Raw genomic sequence first — 23770 nt, forward strand, 5'->3', positions numbered from 1 at the left:
AATTTTTAGTAGAGACAGGGTTTCACCATGTTGGTTATGCGAGTCTCAAACTCCTAACCTCAGTTGATTGCCCACCTTGGCCTCCCAAAGTGCTGGGATGACAGGCATGAGCCACCAAGCCCAGCTTGAGATTCTGCATTTCTAATAAGATGGAGCCAACGCTGCTGGTGTATGGGCTACACTTTGAACAGCAAATGTCAAGAAGGAGCCTCAGAATCAGGGGAAGGGAGGATGCGATTCTGAATAAGTTTTTTTGAAGAGCCTAAGGCAGCCTCTGGGGGTGGAACTGCAGAGTGGACATACTTCCTCCTACGATGCTGGGATCCCTTGCTCCAGGATCACAAAATTGCCGGCCAGGAGACTCTCAAGAGAGTCCACAGGAGCCTGGAAGATAGCATTTCCCAAACAGGCTCTTGGCTTCAGGGTTCCAACAAGAACATATGGGAACAGAGGTCAGGGCCCTGGTGAGAAGAGCAGTATGGAGCCAGAGTGGCCTGAAGGTGCAGTCCAAGTGACAGGTATAATCTTGTCAAGTTCAGTTACTGGGATTAGTAATGTTTCCCCTCCCCTTCCCAATTCAGAAGTTAACATCAATCAAAATCCAGAATGACAAGATGCGGACTGGAAACCTTCCAGCCAACATGAAGAAGAACCGTGTTTTACAGATCATTCCATGTAAGAGCCCTCCCTCCACTCCAGAGCCTTATTGCCCCATCCCTCAATTCCCTCCACCTCTTCCACTTCTCAGGTACTAGTTAATGATTGGCTTGTAGACAAAAACCATGGCGTTGCCTCTTGTTGCATCCAGTTAACAACATGGCGTTGCCTCTTGTTGCACCTTAGTGGCTTCTGGAAATAAAAGAATGTAAAAGCCAAAGGCTTTCTCCCTAATGAGCTAGGAATAGACATGTCCTTGCCCAGCTGGGATTCTGTCTGCCCAGGGCCTGAGGTGGGAGCAGTGCAAGGAGAGGGAGAAGACAAATGATATTGGCTAGCTATGAGCCGCTGTCCTTCTTACAGATGAATTCAACAGAGTGATCATTCCAGTTAAGCGGGGCGAAGAGAATACAGACTATGTGAACGCATCCTTTATTGATGTAAGTGGTGGGTGTGACCCCTAAGCCCCCAACACCCCATGGAGATTCAGCCAGGATTTGCGGTGCCTCCCTCCCATACCTGCTGGGGAGGATCATGTTTGAATCAGTCAACAAATAGTGAATTGATACTCACCCACCCACTCACCCTGTACGTTAGGTCTGTCCAGCTCTGTAGAGCAGAAGGTGGGGAAAAAACAGATGGCATGTAGCAGTATAATACCTGGAAGAAAAAGTTCACAGTGCAGACCACAGCCAAGAGGAACCTGGCTGCCCTCTGATCTTTCCCATTCCTGTCCTCTTCATCCTAGCTCTAATCCCTGTTTCCACTTCCCTGTCTGTTATAGAAAGCAACCAGCTTGTCAGATAGGATTTAGTCCTTGGCCACAGGGGAGCTCTTTATGGGCTGAGTTTGCCTCCAAGCAGTCCCCATCCCTTCCTAGTGGCCTGTCTTCTCCACTAGTCCCTCTCTGATTAAACCATCTCACCCTTGCAATTAACCTGGCCTGTGCAGGGCTACCGGCAGAAGGACTCCTATATCGCCAGCCAGGGCCCTCTTCTCCACACAATTGAGGACTTCTGGCGAATGATCTGGGAGTGGAAATCCTGCTCTATCGTGATGCTAACAGAACTGGAGGAGAGAGGCCAGGTGAGCTTCAAGGTCCTGGGCGGTGAGAGACAGCATGAAAAGGTGTGTGTGTAAATGGGGAGGTTGGGAAGGCAAGAAGGTGTTTGGACCTTGTCTTTGACTTATACGGTCCAAAGAGTACATTTGCATAGTATAAGTACATACTTAAAAGGTATATAAATACATATGCATTTCCAGGCTTGCCCAGCCAGTTGGTGTCTAAGCAGTCATTAGCTTCTCCCAAGACTAGAAAAGCAGTGTGATCTGAGCCTCCATGTTATTCCCAGACAGCTCACACCCTTTCACTTTCTCCTGAATACAGTCCCCCGAGCCTAGCCTTTGCACAGTGCTCCAGGCAGGGCACCCTCTCCTTCCCAGTGCCCCAGGCAGGGCAGCTAGATCAAGGTTCTGAGGTAGACCCAGTATGAGTGTCCCTAAGAAGGGATTGCCTCATTGCTGACTACATAAAATAAAGCAGTAGAATTTAAGAAATTGCACAAACAAGAAACTTACAGTCTAATATTCAATAATAAGGAAATCTTTTAAAGAAAAAAGCCCTCAGGTCAATTAAAAAGCAGAGTTGTATGGAAACTCATACTAAAAAGGGACCCTAGCAGTCCCCTAGGTCAACTTCCTCTCAGTATAGGAAACCTCCTAATATTGTTCCTGAGTCAGAATCATACAGCCTCTACTAAGCACATTCAATCCAGGGATATCGCCCTCACCCCCCACATTACAGGGGAACCCAGTCTGTGTTTTGATAATGCTTATTTTTTTAAAAATTATTTCTGTTGAAGTTGCACATTGCAGCAAAATGAGTGATTCATTATATCTGGAGTGTCACTTAGCAGGGATCAGAATCCAGAGAATGGGCCTGGAGAGAAGCTAGCAAGGCCTGGTGAGAAAATTCCTTTAAGCCACAGTGAAGAGTTTGATCTTCACAAAGGAGCTGAAGAGCCCTTGACAACATCCAGTTTGTGATTTTTTAAAAAATCCCTCTGGCAGCAGTGAGGAGGATGCTTTAGAAATGCGGAAGCTGCTGCAGTAATGCTGGCGGCCTGGACTCGGGTAGTGAGAGGGTGCTATCCCAGAGAGGGTGAAGTGAGGAGGAATTAAAGATGGCACCCACTCATGACTCATTGAATTTATAGTCAAACATTTAAAATACAAAGTATGTTTTACATTAGTTGTCCCAAGTCACTTCTTGTTCCCCATCTGTACTTACGTTAACTTTGGTACAAGGCTTTACAATATTTGCTCACCCTGATGTTTCATTACATCAGGTTGTTTTGTTTGTTTGTTTGTTTGTTTGTTTTTGAGACAGGGTCTCACTTTGTCACCCAGGCTGGAGTGCAGTGGCACGGTCTCGACTCACTGCAGCCTCAACCTCCCAGGTTCAAGTGATCCTCCCACATAGCCCTCCAAGTAGCTAGGACTAAAGGCACGTGTCACCACGCCCGGCTAGTTTTTGTATTTTTTTTGTAGAGACAGGGTTTCACCATGTTGCCCAGGCTGGTCTTGAACTCCTGGGCTCAATTGATCCACGTACCTGTTGACCCAAAGTGCTAGGATTACAGGTTTGAGCCATAGTGCCCGGCATTTTTTTGAATTTTAATCAGCCATTTAACTCATTAGCTATTCTTCTTAGACTTGTATGATGTACCTAATCAACAGACATACTTTGTAGGTCTCTATCATCTTTTTTTTTTTGAGACAGAGTCTCACTGTGTCACCCAGGCTGGAGTGCAATGGCACAATATGGGCTTATTGCAGCCTCTGCCTCCCAGGTTCTAGCAATTCTCCTGCCACAGCCTCCCTAGTAGCTGGGATCAAAGATACCCACCATTCATGCCCAGCTAATTTTTGTATTTTTGTAGGCATGGGGTTTCACCATGTTGGCCAGGCTGGTCTCAAACTCCTGACTTCAGGTGATCTGCCTGACTTGGCCTCCCAAAGTGCTGGTACTACAGGCGTGAGCCACCGCGCCCAGCATCTTCATCATCATTAATAACAATACTGATGAGGTGGGAGGTTTGGTTAAGGTGCTTGGCTTTGCACCCAAGGAAGCACACACCTGAGTAACAAAGGCCATTTAGGAAATGAGCCACCGTGTTCTCAGGAGCTAGGTGCCTATTCCCAGCCCTCTCTGATCAACCGTGTTGGAACCTGCAGATCAGACCGGGGCCCTACATGTGGTTCCTCCTGCACCCCTGCCCTCCAGATCTGTGATGGGCAGGACCAAAGAGCAGGCCAAACAGCTGGAACCACGAACACAAGGACCATCTCAGCCCACTGCCCTGTGATAAAATGTGGCCCAGTGAACATCTCCACCTCTGTCCCATCAGATGCAGGCTCTTCCATCCTTGGAAAGGACCTAGTAAGAATAAAGGGCAGGGGGCCAGGAAGCATTTCATGTGTGTGGCAGTGGGGAGAAGAGTCATGCACACACAAATTCTCCTACCCACTGAGTGAGGCCTCTCCCTCTACCTTCCACTGTACCTTAGGCTCTATCTTCCTAGGGCCAGTGAAGCAGACAATGGTGCTTGCCCTCAGAAGCTTCTGAGTGGATCAGAACAGGATATTAGTGATGTTCTTTACAAGGCCTCACTGGACCCCAAGTTCACTTTCTGTTCCATTCATGTTGTCAAGTGCAGGTTCCAGAGATCATTAACGCAGTAAGCCTAAATGATGCAATGAAAGGTGCCTCCATTTATACAGTGACACTACCATCCTCGCTTACAGTATTAAGTTCCCAGAGAAAAAAAATCCGATCCCAAAATGTAAATTCTATACCTATATAAATTAAAATCCCAAGGGAATTAAAAATTTTAAATTATCTCCTCCTGCTTTTTTTTTTTTTTTGAGATGGAATCTCACTCTGTCTGCCAGACTGGAGTGCAGTGGCACGGTCTCAGCTCACTGCAACCTCCGCCTCCAGGATTCAAGCGATTCTCCCACCTCAGCCTCCCGAGTAGCTGGGATTACAGGCATGCACTACCATGCCTAGCTAATTTTCATATTTTTAGTAGAGACAGGGTTTCATCATGTTGGCCATGCTGGTCTCAAACTCCTGACCCCAAGTGATCCGCCCGCTGTAGCCTCCTAGAGTGCTAGGATTACAGGCATGAGCCATTGCCCCTGGCCACCTTCTGCTCTGTTTTAACCAAAAGGGTTCACCAGGATGCCTGGTAAGCCTTGGGTTCCCTCAGCAGCTGCAGCTTGGACCATCAGCCTGGGCAGACAGAGCAGTGCCAGGAACTCCCATGCTAGGTTAGCCCAACCGTAGACCTCATCCTGCTTCTCTAAAGCATAGTGAAACATGATAGCATTAGTCTCCACAAAGCTGTGTGTCCCCATCACCAGTGTCAGCCTTAGATCGCATAAGAGACTTCATGCTGTCTGGTGGAAAGACAAAGTAGGAGAAAAGACAGAAAAGCTTCCATTTCACTTCTTTAAGATGCTGTTATCTAGAGGCCGTAACCTGAATACACAAATCTGAGATGTAACTCCAGTCCCCAGCTTTTCTTCTACTGGTCTTGAACACCCATTCCCTATCTTCTGTCCCTTACCCACTGATGACTTTAACACCAGGCTTACTGCTCCTTTTGAGCCCGTTCCTGACTCTGGTTTTGGAGGCATCAGTCACCATGTGGATGATCCATCTATCCTTAGTCTTTCTATTTCTCAGCTTCCTCAGCCACCTCATCCTGTGGTCAAGTCACGATCTGCCCTGTATCTGCACCACCTTTAGAATCTCAACAAGGCATCCGCCCTGGTTACTGCCTCCTTCCTCCCACCTCAGTATTCTCTTTTACTCCATTCATTTTTGTCTTCATCAAGTCCTTAGAGCCATTAATGCCTCCACTTTCTCAACATCAGCCACCCCGAACATGTCCTCACCTTCCTTCTTACTCTGTTTTTGTGTTTTGAGTTTTGTTTTTGAGCGTTTGAGTTTTCTGATTTGAGTTTTTGTGGTATGTCATTATCATTATGACCTTTCCTTATTCCCTCATGCTTTTTTTTTTTTAATTTTGAGACAATCTCGCTCTGTTGCGCAGGCTGGAGTCCAGTGGCGTGATCTCTGCTCACTGCAAGCTCCGCCTCCCAGGTTCACGCCATTCTCCTGCCTCAGCCGCCCAAGTAGCTGGGACTACAGGCACCCGCCACCACGCCCGGCTAATTTTTTGTATTTTTAGTAAAGACGGGGTTTCACCATGTTAGCTAGTATCGTGTTGACCTCCTGACCTCATGATCTGCCCACCTCGGCCTCCCAAAGTGCTGGGATTAACAGGCGTGAGCCACCGCGCCCAGCGTCCCTCATGCTTTCTTACTTTCATGGCAAGCTGTCTAGTAAAACCCAGATATATGACTCTATCTGATATAGCAAACATCACTGGGCAAAAACACAAAACAGTGCCAAATGCTCTCACATTGAACTCATGACCACAAATCTCATAGGGGTAATTGGTGCCACCTAGCAATGCTGTTGCACTTCCTTTTCTTCCTGAAACCTCCAGCATCTGCTCTTGCCTGTCCCATCATACTCACACCTTAGCTTGTGACCTGGCCTCATTCTTCTCCAAGAAATCAGACATGAACACTGTCATCCTCCCACCCCCAAACAACCAGCCTCTTCAAATCCGTACCGACTCTCTTCTCTCTTGTTACCGTGGAGAAGGGTTTCTGCATCTCTCAGTCCAGCTGTCCACTGTGCCTTTGGCCCCATTCTCTCCTTCCTGCTCAGGGATGTTGCTGCTATAACCATCTTCTCTCCCACCTCCATCAGCAGTTCCCCTCTCTAACCACTACTTTCATCAGCCTATACATGTTACATTTCCTGTCTTTTAAAAACAAAAAAAATCTGCTGATCCCACTTTCCCTTCCAGCTACTATCCTGTTTGTCTGCACCCCTTCCCAGCAAAACTCCTTTAAAGAGTTGGCTTTTGGCTGGGCGTAGTGGCTCAAGCCTATAATTCCAGCACTTTGGGAGGCCAAGGTGAGCGGATCACAAGGTCAAATGATCGACACCATGCTGGCCAACATGGCAAAACCCCATCTCTACTAAAAATACAAAAATTAGCTGGGCGTGGTGGTGCATGCCTGTGATCCTAGCTACTCGGGAGGCTGAGGCAGGAGAATCGCTTTAACCAGGGAGTTGGAGGTTGCAGTGAGCCAAGATCGCGCCACCGCACTCCAGCCTGGTGACAGAGTGAGACTCCATCTCCAAAAAAAAAAAAAAGAGTTGGCTTTCTCCCCCCAAGTTCTTTCTTCGCTCTGTTCCTTTCAGGCTTGGCCCCCCTGGGACTGCTTTAGTCAAGATCACCAGTAACTGACCTCTTGCCAAATCCACAGGTCATTTCTCTTTTATGATTTTTTTTTTTTTTTTTTTTGTCCTTACAGCAGCATTTGATAGAGTCAGGGCCTCCCTTCTCCTCCTCAGAACACTTACTTCCACAGCATCACCCCACTCACTAACCTGGCAGTTCCTTTGTTATTTCTTTGTGACCTCATCCTCTAAAACATTGGAGTGTACTAGATTCAGGCACTAGCCCTTCAGGATCTCAGCCAGTCCTGTGGCTTTAAGTACAACCCATATGCCAGGGATCCTGAATCTACGTCTCCAGCCCAGTCACCTGTCCCCCTTCCCAATGTGGGCTCCTGATTTCCTCCTTCCCCCGACACTAGTCCACCCCACTGTTAGCCTTCTAAATAAATAGCCACCTTCTGCCCAGTTGCTCATGTCTAAAATCCGAGAGTTACCTTCCTTACTCCCCTCTCCTCACCCCTCACATCCAGTCTGCCACTAAGTCCTGATACAGGCAGAGCCTCCCCACTTTTCTCCAGCGTGACTGCTGTTATCCGAACAAGCCCTCGTCTCTCACTGCTTGCCCGTGGGACTCTGGGGATGACTTATATGCGCAGCCTCGTCTGCAGTGGCCTGGCAACTGGTCCTCCTGCTCTCATTCTAACCCACCTTTAGTTCTTCAGATGGCAGCTGCTGGTCCTTTTGAAAATATAAATCATTGTCACTCCTCATCTTAAAAATCCTCTTTGAGGCCAGGTGCGGCAGCTCATGCCTATAATCCCAGCATTTTGGAAGGTCAGAAGTTCAAGACCAGCCTGACCAACATGGAGAAACCCCATCTCTACTAAAAATACAAAATTAGCGGGCATGGTGGCGCATGCCTCTCATCCCAGCTACTCGGGAGGCTAAGGCAGGAGAATCGCTTGAACCTGGGAGGCCGAGGTTGCAGTAAGCCAAGATCGCGCCATTGCACTCCAGCTTGGGCAACAAGAGCGAAACTCTGTCTCAAAAACCAAAAAAAAAAAATCCTCTTTGGTCTTCTAGAGATCTTGAGAGAAAATCTACCCATGTATACAAAATTTAGAGACTTTTGGTCAGATATGGTGGCTCACACCTGTAATCCTCCCACTTTGGGACGCTGAGGCAGGTGGATCACCTGAGGTCAAGAGTTTGAGACCAGCCTGGCCAACATGGTGAAACCCTGTCTCTACTAAAAATATAAAAATTAGCTAGGCATGGTGGCGCACACCCGTAGTCCCAGCTACTGGGGAGTCTGGGGTGGGAGAATCACTTGAAACTGGGAGGCAGAGGTTGCAGTAAGCCAAGATCATGCCACTGCACTCCAGCCTGGGCAACAGGGCAAGACTCTCTCAAAAAAGAAAAAAAAAATTAGAGACTTTTAGTGTTGATATCTAGTCCCTAGACTTGATATGTATTTCTGTCTTAGAGATAGAGATCACGCTTAATTCCTCCAGCACACACACTCTGTGACTCTCACACCCGTTGGGACCTCATGGTTCTGATGGTTTTAAAGGCCAAGTCTTCATCCCAGCTGAGACATTGTGTAAATCATTGTTGAGAAGGCACTATGGTAGCAAAAACCATTCCACCCACCAGTGCCATAAAAACTAATTATAATGCCTGATGAAGTGAGCCTTAATGAGAATTTTTTTTTTTTTTTTTGGCTGTTCTGGTTGAAGAGAGGCCCAGAGCACCGATCCCTGAGGCATCCCCAGGGCTCCTAGAGAGCATGGGTAGAAGAGCACTAGTCCAAGCCGGGTGCGGTGGCTCAAGCCTGTAATCCCAGCACTTTGGGAGGCTGAGACGGGCGGATCACGAGGTCAGGAGATCGAGACCATCCTGGCTAACATGGTGAAACCCCATCTCTACTAAAAATACAAAAAACTAGCCGGGCGAGGTGGCGGGCGCCTGTAGTCCCAGCTACTCCGGAGGCTGAGGCAGGAGAATGGCGTAAACCCAGGAGGCGGAGCTTGCAGTGAGCTGAGATCCGGCCACTGCACTCCAGCCTGGGTGACAGAGCAAGACTCCGTCTCAAAAAAAAAAAAAAAAAAGAGCTAGTCCAGGGCATGTCCTTGATTCACCACTTTAATAATCATGATTTTATTTGGACTGTGAGACTATTCACAACTTCTTTTTCTACTTAATTTTTTTCCATATCTTTCAATGACATTATATGTATGGTTGAGAATTTTCAATTGTCAGTAGTGAAGAATCTCAGATCTTACCCCAAAATTCTCTAAAGAAATGGGCAGCATAACTGTGTGATGTTATATTTATGTATTTATGCCTTGGCTTGTTCTGCAGACATTGAACAAATTCATTTACCAGATACTGAGAGCCTACCATGTGCCAGGCATTGTGCAAGGTGTGGGGAATACAGAAATGAAAAGAGACGCAGCCACTCCCACAAGGAGCTGTAGAGGGAAGTGAGCCAGGTGCAAGCAAAGACAGACAGTAGACCACCTCCTGCTCACTAGCAAGGACAGAAAGGCGAGTGCTAGCAACTTGAAGGTACCTTGCAGATCAAAGAGATAAAGGTAAAAGGGAGAAAGGATACTGTGGCCTGGGCGGTGGTGAAGCCCGTGGCTGTCTGGGAATGTGAATTGGTTCTGATTTTCTGAATTAGCAGTCTGGCAGATGTAAGCAGCATTAACTATGAAAACACCCCATGGGAGAAAAAGAAAGGAATTGGAACAAAGATTTTCACTCCTTCTCTCCCTCCAGCCACCAAGTATTGGATACCCTGTGAGCCTGTAGTCAGAGTTCTTTACAGACCCTGTCAGTGTCTGTTGAGTCTCTGGTGAGGCTCGGAAGCTAATTGGAATGATGTGATATAATGATCCTGCAAGTTTTCAATACCTTGGGGATGAAGTGTGTCAGCGTAAGAGGTGGCTGTACTGAGAGGGGTCAGGCTGCTCGTGGGCAGTGCTGCTTCTATACATGTGGTACTCTGAGCCCCTCACCTCTCCAACTTGTCCCTCCAGGAGAAGTGTGCCCAGTACTGGCCATCCGATGGACTGGTGTCCTATGGAGATATTACAGTGGAACTGAAGAAGGAGGAGGAATGTGAGAGCTATACCGTCCGAGACCTCCTGGTCACCAACACCAGGGTAAGATGGGTGGTGGGTAGACTCTGCCCCCCAGGAAAAGCAGGGTTACCCCTGCCTCCCTGATCCCCTTTCTTCCAAAGGAGAATAAGAGCCGGCAGATCCGGCAGTTCCACTTCCATGGCTGGCCTGAAGTGGGCATCCCCAGTGACGGAAAGGGCATGATCAGCATCATCGCTGCCGTGCAGAAGCAGCAGCAGCAGTCAGGGAACCACCCCATCACCGTGCACTGCAGGTATGGCTCACTCTTGCCCTCAGGGGGAGAGAGAAAGCAAGGAGGGGGAAACGGGAAGCTGGTGACCATGGGTCAGACTGAAGAAAGCCACACAAGAGCAAGATATTGGTGAGCACATGGTAGTCGAGATTGATGCTAAGACAGGATTGGATGCTAAGAGAGGACCTTAGAGCTTGAACTTGGCACAATAAGTGCTAGAGGACTAATGTTTGGATAGTGGGCAGGAGAGCAGCAAGGGAGACTGGCAGTGGAGACCCCAGTTGTGCTATGTGAGGTAAGGGCCTGGCCTCCTTAAGAAGCACAGGAAAAAAGAACAGGGCAATTATTTTAAAAACAGTGGACTGTAGGTATGGCTTGCCCTGTCTGTACATTGAGGAAAAATGAACAAGACTAAGAACAGAGGGTGAAAGAGAAGAAGAGTCAAGGGTGTCTCCCAGGTTTGAGCCTGGATTGGTGTGACCAGCAGAAGAAAGACAGTAAAGAGGCTTGTTTGAGGGGAAAAGTTGAATTTTGTTTGGGGCATGTTGCTGGAGATTGCATTTTAGAAAAAATGCACTCCTTTACTTAGAATCCTAACAACAGCTTACAAGGCCCAACATGTTCTGAGGGCTCCCTGGCCAGGGCCGGCAGAGGATAGTGTGTACCACAGGCTGGCTCTGATCCCACCCCCACCACTCTCCTTTCTTCTTTCATGAACTGCATGGCCTTCAGCACCCTGGGCACACACCTGCCGTGGGCCTGAGATGCCAGTTTCCCAGGCAGCCACAGGGCTTTGTCCAAGCCTTCTCTGAGTACCCTGCCTAGAACTCCCACTCCTCTTTTCCCTTCTCTTAACACACATCTTGTCTAGGGACATTGCTAAACCCCACAGTCCCTGCCTCAGAGTAGGCACTCAGTGTCTGGTGAGTGAATCAACTGATGACATTGAATAGGGGGATAGCGTCAAGGTCAGAGTCTGGATTCCTGGGATTTAGGAAGAAAGTGAGAGACACGGAAAGGAATCAGCAGATCCACACCAGTGTAGGGAGTGGGGTTTGTCAGGGAAAGGGAAAGACAGGACTAGAGCTAGTTCTAACCTGAGCGAACGGCAGGTCAGGACAACTCAGGCCAGCATGTGCAGGTGGACAGCAGTGGCTCCGTGCTGGTGGGGTATGAGTGAAGGTCATCCCCCATGGTCCAACAGGTGAGTCCCTCCACAATACATGGGGCCATGCAGGAAGGGCACAGGGTACACTGCCTCCCGACCCAGAACCCCTCCAGGCTGGGTGGGGGCCCACGGGGCAAAGGCGAGCACCGGCTGCCTGCCCCCACCTCTTTGTCTACCACTTACCACTGTCACTCACCCCCTTGCACAGAGGGCCATGGCAGCTGTGGTAAATGTGTCTGCTCTGTTGCAGCGCTGGAGCAGGAAGGACGGGGACCTTCTGTGCCCTGAGCACCGTCCTGGAGCGTGTGAAAGCAGAGGGGATTTTGGATGTCTTCCAGACTGTCAAGAGCCTACGGCTACAGAGGCCACACATGGTCCAGACACTGGTATGCTGCCCACATATTTGTCCCTGCCACCACACCACCTGCAGCCCTTCTCTGTCAAGGCCAGCTCAGGGAGGAGGCTCTTCAGAGGGGCCCACCCAGGAGTCAGAAGACTGTCTAAACACAGACCTGCCCTTCCCCTCCCAAGGTGCCCCAAATACACAGGAAGCACGTTGGGAGGCAGGATGGCAGCAATGGGAACATAGCCCCTGTTGCCAGAGGATGGGCCAGGTTAGAAGGGGGTATCTGGGTGCCCCACAGGGCTCATCTGCACTTCTCTGTGGGTAAGGAAGATCCAGGAGGAGTACCTGCCTTTGGGCTTGGGCTCCCTGTTAAGAGGTCTGGCTTTTAACAAGCCACACATCCACAGAGGTTTTCCTGAATCCCATGGAGCTAGAAATGTTTGAGGAGTAAAGAAAAGTGAATGTTAGTAGGTTTGGGAGACAAGGTTCTGAGAGCCAGGGTGCATGCTAGCCTGGCAGCCATGGTAATTGTGGGCCATGCTCAGCTGCACCGTCTCCCAGCCCAGCACATGCATGTCTGACCTCTGTAGGGCCTGGGTCAGCTCTGGTCAGCTCTGCTTGTAGAAGGTCTGCTGCATTCAGCCCAGAAGGGGAATGCTGTCAGAACTCTGGCAGGCAGATCAGAGCTCAGGTGAAAGTTCAAAAACATTCAGTTCCTCTTGATTTTCCATCTTCGAAAAAAAAAAAAAAACAATGAGTCTGTTAGGAATTACAGGTACTGTGTGTTCTTCAGTAACCCTGGCTTTTTCCCTATCTTTCACTCTCCAGGAACAGTATGAGTTCTGCTACAAGGTGGTGCAGGAATATATTGATGCATTCTCAGATTATGCCAACTTCAAGTAAGCGGCAACAAGCATCCATGGACCAGGAGGATTGCCTTTAATATTTTGTAATATTCTGTTTTGTTAATATACCCCAAATTGTGTATATATCTTATAACTGTTTTAGAAATTGGTACATAGGCTTCTATTACCTATTAGGTGGAAATTTTATATGTAAATGTGTTAGCACTGATAGTCCTTTTTCCAATGTTTTATTGGGGAATTAAATAGTGTGATGTTTGGACTGATATCGTGAAATCCTCAGCCGGGAAATTGGGCTGGATTGTGCTTTGGTTAATACATCTTTCCCTAAAGAAGATAAAAACAAAATCCATTCCAGGTAGCTCAGCACCAACTAAGAAAAAAAGCACAAAGTACTCAGAGCTCCAGAGGAAAGTGGTTGTCCCCATACCACCATGCACTGTAAATATCCCTCCCCTCGCTCCCTGGTCCCCTCCCCTGTCCCCACCACCTATATCATGGGAGTAATAGGACCAGAGCGGTATCTCTGGCACCACACTAGGGACTATCAGGTAATAAAAGCTTTGACTCCCTGAGGAAATGTCTCTCCCTTTGTCTGGGGGTGGGGCAGCCATACAGGCTGGGGCTCTCCTCGGCTGTTGATGGCCCTGCTGTTGCTGTTCTCTCTGAGCAATCTGAGAGAGGCCACAGTCCCCCAACTCCTCCTATCCACCAAACACAGCCTCTCCAGTTCTTAGGTGATCTCCAGGACCCTCCTCTCATTGCCAGCACATCTTTGGTTTAGTGGTCCTGGCCAGCCTCCCTCCCTATGGAAGGTGGCCAGGTCCTCACTGAGTCTCCTTAAGGACAGGGGGACAGGGGAGAGTGGAGCTGACTCAGCTTTGGGCTGAGGCCAGTCTGACCTCTCCAGTCTGTGGTGCTTTGCTACAAAGCTGTCTGGATTGTGTCACCCTGTCCAGGATAAGTCTTTATATCCACATGTATTGTGTTGAATTGCTTCCATTTTCTTTCATACGGGTCCTCATTTCTGGGAATGTGAATGTTTCTCGGATCTAGAAGTCAGGATGGTGGGAGTCTTAGATTCCCAACTTGGTTTTGAGTGACATGTTAGACAAAAGTGTTGAACTTTTTTCTTAAAGAAGCTGGATGTTCATTTGTCTCCTATAACAGTCTGCCCTGTCCAGAGACCCAGTATCCTTAGGGTATTGTTCTTATCCTCATGGTTGAAGCTGGGTCACTGCCATGTCCGTATTCCACCCTGAGGAAAGAGCATGGAGAGCCAGCAGCTTCATTTCTAAGGACAGGAAGCCAAATCTGCACTTTTCGTTTCCACTCAACCCCACCCCATATTCCACTCATTGGCTTCACAGGGTTTTCACCTGGTCATAGCTATGCCTAACTACAGGGGGTGCTGGGGAAGTGTGATCTTTTGTTGTGTTGGGAGAATGGGTCTGTCCACTGCCTCCCAGCCTCATGAGCAGCTTACTACAGGAGCAGGAGAGCAAACTGGTGGCTGTGGTTGTGAGGCAGGGCCTTTCTTGAAGAGCCAGCACAGGCCTAGGCTCCGCAGAGGCTTCATGGAGTGAGAGGTGGCACCCCAGCCTGGTCCATGGAGGCATGCTTAGGGGTCAGCACTACTGAGCTGCTTGGAGGAGGTGGGACTTGAACCAGACTCATGGGATGCTGGAAATTTAGATGAGTGAAAAGGAGGAAAGGCGAAGTGGAGCCACATTACAGAGGGCCTCAGAGTCCAGATAAAGCAGTTAACATGTAGTGGCTCCAGGAGGGAAGCCTGTCTGTGCACCACATATCCAGGATGTTTGTGGGAAGGAAGGAGATGTGCAGAAGGGACCCAGGAGGCAAGGGCTGCAACAGACCCCTGTGGAAGTTTACAGGAGGTGAGTGTGAGTCATTAGAGACATTCAGTTCTGTAGGAACTAAGGAACTCCCAAGAGGCAGTAAACTTAAAACTCAGTAGTCTCAAGAGAAATATGGATAAATTAGGCAAAGACAGAATCTGAGGAATTTCTGGTGAGGGGTACCAAGTTTGGGGAGCAGCCCCTGGCTCCTTGCAGGCTACCCTTCAGTGCTTTGTGTGGCCAAGTCCAAGTCGATGCAGGAGGGCAGGCACTGGGTCAGCAAGCCACTCAGTGAATGTGCAGGTGAGGCCGTTCACGGGCGCTTTTGTGCCTCCCAGCAGGCTGCCTCCTATTGTCAAGACTGGCCTTCAGCAAGGTGTGCCACCGTGGCCTGAGTGGTTTTCTGCTGAAGTCCAGTGGATAGGCATCACCTGGGTGCAAAACCAGTGTCTCCAGGTAGGAATGACCTCAGCTGTTTGCTCCCTGTCTTGCTCAGGCTGTAGATGTGTCCCTCATCCCTTCATGCGTCCCTCTTCACTCCTCTTTTGCTTTCTACTTGGGGCTTGCATGTTTACAAGAGAGGTGAACCCAACAGAAACTAGTGTAGGCCAAAAGGAAAATGTGCTGAGGCTCACACAGCACAGTCATGTGGAAAGGGCAGGGGTGACCGCTTCATCTGATGCCCTTCCCACAGCCAGTCAGTTGTGACCCAAGGGGCCTAGGATAGGAGTGTTTCTCCATAGGGGAAGAGTAACAGCCTGCACCCACCACACACCCAAAGCCCTACATCCTGCCACACTCAGACCTCACTTCATTTGGGCAGGTCCTTCCTGGGTTGCAGTTTCCTTCATTGTTCCCCTGTCCCAAATACTCAAGTCTCTTTCATTAAAAATAAAGAACAGGCCAGGTGCAGTGGCTCACACCTATAATCCCACACTTTGGGAGGCCAAGGCGGGTGGATCACTTGAGCCCAGGATTCGAGACCAACCTGGGCAACATGACAAGACCCTGTCTCTACAAAAAAATAACAAATCAGCCGGGCATGGTGGCACACACCTGTAGTCCCAGCTACTTGGGAGGCTGAGGTGGAAGGATCACCTGAGCCCATGAGGTGGAGGCTACAGTGAGCTGTGATTATGCCACTGCACTTCAGCCTGGGTCAAAGAGACCCTCAAAAAAACAGGCTGGGCACAGTGGCTAATGCCTATAATCCTAGCACTTTGGGAGGCCAAGGTGGACGGATCACCTGAGGTCTGGAGTTCAAGATCAGCCTGGTCAACATGGTGAAACCATCTCTACTAAAAATACAAAAATTAGCCGGGTGTGGTGGCGCATGCCAGCTACCAGGGAGGCTGAGGCAAGAGAATCGCTGGAACCTGGGAGGCAGAAACTGCAATGAGCCGAGATCACACCACTGCACTCCAACCTGGGTGACAGCGAGACTCCATCTCAAAAAAAAATAAAAATAAAAATAGTTAAGTAATTACATAAACAGCATGTCTCCCACCCCAGGCCTAAGTTCTTCCCTGTTTATGAGAAACTACGTGAAAAAGCCTGTACTCTCTGTCTCTTCCCTCTTCCTCATTTCATTCGCATATGTTTCTTTTTCATCCCTGCTCACCAAGGTCACCTTGGTGCTAAACCCCAGGGATCCATGGTCTCTTCCCCTTTGTGTCACCGGCTGTCTTCTGCCTCTTATCCTCACCCTTTAGCTGCTCCTCCACTGTCTCTTCTCTCAGAGGTCAGGATTCTGGGTCTGTCTCTGTGGACCCTCAGCTCTCCTCCAATCCCAAGTCCCCCACATCCTGGTCGCATGTCAGGGTTTCAGAGATGCCTGCCTCCCACTGCCCACACCCAGGGGCCCACCCTCCTTTCCTCTAACCCTCCCACATTCTCTGGCCCCATGGATCTGCAGCAGTTCCTGCTGGCCCTTTTCCATTTTGTTCCTTACGCTGCACCCCTCTGCTGCCACTCCCTGCGTCCATGACTCCAGCTCACTTGTCTCTCCTTCACCCAGGTCGCCTGCTCAGTTTGTGCCTCTCTGTGCTCCTGCAGCACCTGAGTGTTTATTCACCTCTGAACCTCTGCTTTCCCGCCTGAGTATGCGCAGCTCCGGGCTGCAGTGACTTCATATCCTGAGGACTGGAGCCCCATGGTGAACAGATGGCTTTCTGTGTTCTGAGAGGGATACAAGAGTTCTAGAGTTCTAGTCTAGAAAGGACATCAAACATTTCTAAAAAGCTAAGTATGTTGCCAGAAAAAAAAGGAAAGCAGAGCTTTCCCCAGGAAGCTTAGCTCTCGTTTAGATTTTTCAGGAAAAAACAATCAAATTAGAGAATAAATAAAGGCACCCATCCCCCTTTTAAATGAACACCAGCTTTGAATAAAACGTTCTGTAAACCCCAAGCAGAACTAAACTAGTACATTGAACTTAGATTCATTTTCACTAAACCACAAAGCAAATGTTTTCCTAAAAATCACCCGGTTAACAAAGTCTGTGTATTTAAGCCAAAATAATTTAACTGAACATACGGGCCACACATTCGTTTCAGGTGCCTGCTAATAAGTCAGTCTGGAAATTCACAGGTGTGCCCATCCTGCCTTGGCTGCTGAAGTCCAGGTGTCTAGGGCTGACTGATGCCCATTATGCCTCCCCTTCCCCATCTTTGTCACAGGATTTGACGCACCAGCTCTCCTAATGACTCTGTCCACCACAATGCCAAGCCTGACCCTGGCCCTCCCATATGCTGTTCAGCCCAAGCGCGGAGATTGGCTATTAACCCTGTAAATACGCCCCTGACCCCCGGAGGCTGATGGCTGGCCAGGGAAAGCTGAGCTGCTGACCGCAGACTGGGAGGCAAGAGCCCACTTCCAGCAGCCAGGCTAGTTGTGTCTAAATCCATGACTGGGGAGGGGTTAGAGCCTTGAGGAACAAAATTATTCTACCGGCTGCTGATGGCCCTGGGAGGCTGCACTGGCCCAACAGTGGGGCCCCATCTCATGGGCCCGCTTCTTCGCCAGGAGAGAAGCCACTCCTGGGTAGGTACTGCCCCACCCAAACCCAGCCATCTGTAGTGACCCATCCCAGGTATGTGGATGTGGATTGTCCCACCCAACCCACTCTATAGTGAGCAAACAAGCCCTCTGGGACAGCGGTCACAGCCTCCCCTGTACCTCTGAACAGCCTGCCAGGCTCCCTACTCTTGGGCCTCCACTGTCCACCAGGGAAAGCCCTGAGCTGAGAGTTGGGGAACCTCATTTCTCCTGCCCAGGACGCAATTCTCTTTTGGCATCAGGGAGGGCTGTGAGGGCTTTCTAGGTCTCAAAATGAGGAGCTTGAAGATGCAGCCTGGGAAGTAAGAAGGTGAGACCAGGACATGGGCCAGCCAGAAGCAGGAGTCCCAGGCCTGGAGGCTCCTGGGAAGGTGGTGGGGAGGGAGCATCTGTTGGTGGCCTCAGGGCAGCAGCTGCCTGGTGAATGCTCGTGGAGTGGATGCTCTGGGAAGGGGGATGGGTAGTAAGCTTCTCCCCCTCCCCTCTCAAGACGTCACTGGAGTCTGGGGGTGGAGCTGCCTGCTCTATAAATCCTGGGGCCATCAGGCTAAGGTCCTGCAGCCGCCTGAAGGAGCCATCTCATCCACAGCTCTTCCTCGGTGAGTGGGGAGCCTTCCCTAAGGGCTGGGACACCTGGATCGAGCTTTTTCCTGGGTCCATGGTGTGCTGCTCCTCTTCCCCATTCCCAAGCACCTCCACCCCTGAACCATGCCAGAAAAGTCCCCTTTTCCTCTCTTCTCCACAACAGCTCTACCATCTATTGTGCTTGCTGTCCCTGGCATGGGAGGGATAAGGGGTAGAAGCATTTACCCCCATCAACACCACACATCCATTCCACATCCGCAACTACTATGAAAGAGAGAGCAGGCCACAGAGAAAAGGGCAGAAGGCCTGCCACTCTGGTTCCCTAGCACTGGTGCTCCAGACGTCCCTATATTGAGAACTCCCCTGACCATCCATCTATCCTCCCATCCATTGGCCTGAATTCAGGTCTCTGTTCCCCTCCAACTTTCTTCCACTTCTGGAAACTCCTTGAAGGAAGGATGGATGGGGCTTGGACAAGTGGGAGGGCCCTCAGAGTTGGCAAGGCAGGTAGCCTCTGTGCCCCGGGCTCAGGGAGAAGGCTGGTCCCCTGGAGCATCGTCCCCTGCTGGGCCAGGATCCCTAGGATCTGGACCCCTGTGTGCTTGGGACGAAGAGCCGTGGCAGAGAGGGAAGGGCGTAAGGAGATACCAAAGCTGCCCCGGGATGCCAGTTTTCCAAGGTGGCCCTGTAGGAAGGGGGGGGGATGTGGGGGTGAGGTAAGGCTCCTTGAATGCTGTACCCTGTCCATTAGAGCAGCCATGGCCAGTTCCAGGCAAGGCCTCCTCCTGCTCCTGCTGCTGCTGACTGCTCACCCTGGACCCTCAGAGGCTCAGCACTGGTCCCATGGCTGGTACCCTGGAGGAAGGCGAGCCCTCAGCTCAGCCCAGGATCCCCAGAATGCCCTTAGGCCCCCAGGTGGGTGTCTCCCAGCCTGATTGGAAGAAAGTGATGGCCGAGGGCTCCCCCACCCACCTGAAGCCTGAGGTCGGGGTAGGGAGGACAGCATCAGTTCCCTTCTAAGGAAGGGCCCTGGGCACTGCAGCAGGCAGCCCAGCCCAGGCTACCTATGGCCTCCCAAGTGATGCCCTGGCTCGCCTGGAAGACAGCATGCCCTGGGAGGGCAGGACCATGGCGTGGTGGTCCCTTCACAGGAAGCGACATCTGGCACAGACACTACTGGTGAGTGGGATGAAAGGTCCCCAGCATCAAGACCAGCCACTGGTCATCAGTGGCCATTGTAGCTTAGGGTTGGATGCTGGGAGGGTGGGGAGAATGAAACACCACTGAGAATGCCCCCTGCCACAGCACCACCAATCATTTCTCAGTGCCGCTACTGCACACAGCAGGGTGCTGTCTGCTATCCTTCCTATTTCCCAGGAGGATTCTAGACAACTTATAAAACACTTAGGTTAAAGACTGAAGTCACTAGTAGAGTAGGAGAGAATTGAGCCAATGACTGTCTTGAAATGGACAGACCCTGGGCCAGTGGAAAGAGGTGAGGGATGCAACCTCACACAAATAGACAACAGGGCTAAGAGGACCAGGTGGTCACTGCCATGTGCACTAGGAACATCTCAGGGACTGCAGAGCTCCCCAAGACATAGCAGAAGGCAGACGTGGGGAAATGGTTACTATTTTGCAAATCAAACATATTTAAAGTGCATCAGGAAAGCAGGATAACTAAAGAAGAAAGTGGTAAGTTCCTATGAGGCCAAATCTTACCGCCTGATTTATGTGTACGGGCTCAGGTTTCTATGCGTCAAGCTTGTTTAGGGTAGACAAGAGGGCATGCCCAAGGGAGCTGGAGATCCCCACACCCGCTGGATCCTCAGGCTTCTAGGGGAGGCGGGGGCGAGTCCAGCTCTGGGAGGCCAGGTGGGGACGGGGGGACGAGAGGGGAGAGGACCGGGAAGGTGGCAGCTCGGCGGTCAGAAGACTAGTGTCTTGAAGCCTGACCGCCACCTCTCCCTCCGCAGCCCGCAGCCCGCAGCCCGAGAGCCCCGCCCCGCCCCACCGTCCTCCAATAAACTGTGAGGTTCTCCGAAGTTGTTGCCTCGAATTCTGTCCTTCGTCCCCTCCCTCTCTTCCCCGCTGAGACCTTTCCCTGCGTGGGGGCTGGAGGGAGGCGAGTCCGGCCCCGCGGGCGGGAGGAACGAAGGGATGGCCCAGGACCCTGGCTGGAGGGCTGGGCCAGAGCCTGGGGGCTGGGTGCGGACGTCCGCAGGGTCGCCGCTTGGGTTCCAGAGGCCACACGGCCGGGCGAGGTGTGAGGGACAGCCCGAGGACTACAGGTCCCAAGGTGCCCCGCGCCGCTTCCGGGGCACGGTGGAGCCCCGGCAGCGCGGCCGCAGTGAGGAGACACGGCCATGCTACGCGCGCTGAGCCGCCTGGGCGCGGGGACCGCCTGCGGGCCCCGGGCCCCGCTGGTGCTGCCAGCGCGCGGCCGCAAGACCCGCTACGACCCACCCGCCAAATCCAAGATCGGGCGCGTGAACATGCCGCCCCCAGTGGACCCTGCGGAGTTCTTCGTGCTGATGGAGCGTTACCAGCACTACCGCCAGACCGTGCGCGCCCTCAGGTGTGCGGCCGGGGGGAGGTGGCCGTCCGCGCGCGCTGGGGACGGTGGGGGCGGGCGAAGGTGGGGGCGGGCGAAGAGGGTGCCGATTCCTGCCGCCTCTGCACCCAGGATGGAGTTCGTGTCCGAGGTGCGGAGGAAGGCGTACGAGGCCCGAGCCGGGGTTCTGGCGGAGCGCAAGGCCCTGAAGTACGCCACCGAGCACCGCGAGCTGATGGCCTGGAACCAGGAGGAGAACCGGCGGCTGCACGACCTGCGGTGCGTGGGGCGGGAGGCGGGGCGGGGCGGCCTGGCCGGCCTGGGAGAAGCCCGGGCCCCGCTCAGCCTCGGCCCCTTGACCCTCACAGGATAGCGAGGCTGCGGCAGGAGGAACAGGAGCAGGAGCAGCGGCAGGCGTTGGAGCAGGCCCGCAAGGCCGAAAAGGTGCAGGCCTGGGTGCAGCGCAAGGAACAGGAAGTGCTGCAGCTGCAGGTGGGCAACGCCTCCGGAGGGTGGTACTCCAGTCGGTTCGCGGCTTGCGGGGGACTGGGAATTCTGGGTACCGCGACGCCGGCGCTGGCTATGTGCAGACTTAGAGTTGGCAGGTCAGGCTTTGGGAGAGGAGAGAGAGTGCCAGTCAGGCGCAAAGACCCAGAGGGGGGCCGAGTAATTGGACAGTGTTCAGGTGCTTAGCAGGTCTGTGGGAGGGACCCTGCGTTCCACAAAGAGGTTGTATTTTGCATAACAGGTGATGAAGCCATGAAGGGTTAAATATTTCAGGCTGGGATTAGCAAGTGTGTGACTTAAAAGCAGGGAGACCACTTAGGAGTAATGCAGTGAGAATGGATGAGGCTTGATTTAAAGTAATATAAGGGTGGCTAGGAGCGGTGGTTCACACCTGTAATCTCAGTACTATGGGAGGCCTAAGCGGTCGTATCACTTGAGTTCAAGAGTTCGAGTCCAGCCTGGCCCACATGATGAAGCCCCGTCTCTCCTAAAAATAGAAAAATTAGCCGGGCGTCGTGGTGTGCGCCTGTAATCCCAGCTACTCGGGAGGCTGAGGCATGAGAATCGCTTGAACCCAGGAGGCGGCGGTTGCAGTGAGCCGAGATGGAGCCACTGCATTCCATCCTGGGCGACAGTGAGACTCCGTCTCAAATAAATAAATAAATAAAGTAATAGGGGGAAGGACGAGTTAGAGTGATTCAGAACGGACCACTGAGGGACGGATTTCACCTACCAGGACGTGAGATTTTCATAGCTGGCGCTCGGGGCTATGGCTGAAGTGTCTGAGAAAAGAGCAATGTGGCAAAGCAACCTGATATCACTCCACTGGGAGGCCAGAGGGGCTCTCAAAGAGAACCTGGGCTCCAGGCATGCTTCCCCAGGGAGAGTGGCAGCTGCTTTCTCAGTGGGGTGAGAGGCCAGCAGGCTGGGTGGGCTGGCTGGCTGGCATGTGCCCGGGGCTCCTGTTCAGCTGGGCTTTTCTCTCCCGATAGGAAGAGGTGAAAAATTTCATCACCCGAGAGAACCTGGAGGCACGGGTGGAAGCAGCATTGGACTCTCCGAAGAGCTACAACTGGGCCATCACCAGAGAGGGGCTGGTGGTCAGGTCACAACGCAGGGACTCCTAGGGGCCCAGTAAAGACAGTGCCCGCCGAGGGACCATGTTGGTATTGTGGTGGAAGAGTTGGGCCTGACCTGGAATAAAGCAGTTGGTGCTGCTTATGAGGACGGTTCAGCCTTATCCAGCACAGCCTTCACGTTTTGCCCTCTGCTGTCAACACTTGGTCAGAAACTTCCAAACACAGCGCCCTGTTCTGCCCCTGTGTACAGCCTCAGCACACCAGGAGACCCGAGAGTGGTTTCCGTCTCACAGAGGGTCCGACAGGGCCACAGCCCCCTCAGCCTGCCAGGTCATCCGAGTATCATCAAGAGTAGTGATGGGCAAATTACAGTCTGAGGGCCAAACGTGCCTGCTTCCTGTTTTTGTAAATAAAGTTTTGTTGGAACACAGCCATACCCATTCATTGACTTCTTTTTACTACAGTGGCAAAGACAAGTAGCAACAGAGACCATATGAATTGCAAAGCCTAAAATATTTAACTTTTTACAGGAAAAGTGTAGTGATCTCTCATCTGGAGCTTTAGGGCTCTGGCCTGGAGCAGATGTCACCCAGGACCTGAGCCACAAGCTAACCATTGGCCAGGGGCCTGCCTCTGCTCTATACTGGGCTTTGCTGGCCAGAATCTGGTGTACCCAAGACCCAGAAGGCAAAGAGGAGACCGCATTTCTTCTGGGTTCCACAAAGAGGTTGTATTTTACCCTACAGGTGATGAAGCCATGAAGACTTAAATATTCCAGGCTAGAATTGGCAGGTGTGTGACTCAAAAGCAGGGAGACCATTAGGAATGGGTCTCTCCACCCATGGCCTCAGTGACTACATTTGCCCTGGCATTGCCAGCGCCCTTGGGCCACCCAGCAGATTGCTGCTGGCAGGGGAGACCTGGTTGACCAAGATTTTATAAGGTTAGTGTGGCTTAGCAAGCACTTGAACCAAACTCTGTGGGAACCGGGACTGCCTAAGATGATGAAGAGAGTATATAGATCCGTAGTCCCGGTTCAGATGCAGGCCCTCAAGCAGTGTCTGGGATGAGCTGGAGGAATGTTTCTCAACCAGAGCAGCTTCCATTTGCTGCCATGCACATGAACTCCAGCTTCTCTCCATGACTCCCACCTTGCAGGGAAGGCCTAGGGACCCCCAAGAAATGAAAACCTTTTAGGGTATATGGGCAACTCTTAATGCAGGTGAGAAAGCAGGTAATAAGGTGCAAGCAGAGGTGGTGCCTGGCACCCAGCCCTCCTCAGAGCACTGCACTCCTGAGAACCTTGGCCTCCCTCCTCAGGCCGGTAATAGCTCTTCTCCCCTGGCGACAACTTTAGCCAGAGCACAGTGGCATCCCTGCTTTTAG

At 51.4% G+C, this 23770-nt stretch overlaps 3 protein-coding genes across 6 annotated transcripts; all 3 read left to right on the top strand.

The window, feature by feature from the left end:
• The first annotated feature begins 554 nt into the window (after positions 1–554).
• On the top strand, positions 555–13322 carry LOC113223568 (receptor-type tyrosine-protein phosphatase alpha-like). Its single transcript, XM_031934674.1, has 7 exons — positions 555–675; positions 1021–1097; positions 1609–1743; positions 10033–10158; positions 10239–10390; positions 11788–11923; positions 12712–13322. Exons 1-7 carry the CDS (start codon positions 555–557, stop codon positions 12784–12786), a joined length of 822 nt encoding a protein of 273 aa, XP_031790534.1. The 3' UTR covers positions 12787–13322.
• A 2805-nt stretch (positions 13323–16127) lies between these two features.
• Positions 16128–20289, top strand: LOC113223574 (progonadoliberin-2). Of its 4 annotated transcripts, none has more exons than XM_026452988.2 (4): positions 16128–18258; positions 18996–19159; positions 19266–19423; positions 20228–20289. In XM_026452988.2, the coding sequence occupies exons 1-4, from the start codon at positions 18116–18118 to the stop codon at positions 20276–20278; spliced, it is 516 nt and encodes a 171-aa protein (XP_026308773.1). In that variant the 5' UTR covers positions 16128–18115; the 3' UTR covers positions 20279–20289. The 4 variants fall into 4 exon arrangements, with proteins under 4 accessions (XP_026308773.1, XP_026308774.1, XP_026308775.1 ...); XM_026452989.2 differs by having other exon boundaries at positions 19287–19423; XM_026452990.2 differs by having other exon boundaries at positions 19290–19423.
• A 197-nt stretch (positions 20290–20486) lies between these two features.
• On the top strand, positions 20487–22818 carry LOC113223569 (28S ribosomal protein S26, mitochondrial). The gene is made up of 4 exons (XM_031934675.1): positions 20487–20822; positions 20931–21077; positions 21167–21290; positions 22298–22818. The coding sequence occupies exons 1-4, from the start codon at positions 20611–20613 to the stop codon at positions 22430–22432; spliced, it is 618 nt and encodes a 205-aa protein (XP_031790535.1). The 5' UTR covers positions 20487–20610; the 3' UTR covers positions 22433–22818.
• The last annotated feature ends 952 nt before the right edge of the window (positions 22819–23770 follow it).

The sequence above is a fragment of the Piliocolobus tephrosceles genome, chromosome 20 (genome assembly GCF_002776525.5).
Source record: "Piliocolobus tephrosceles isolate RC106 chromosome 20, ASM277652v3, whole genome shotgun sequence".
Taxonomy (NCBI): Eukaryota; Metazoa; Chordata; class Mammalia; order Primates; family Cercopithecidae; genus Piliocolobus; species Piliocolobus tephrosceles.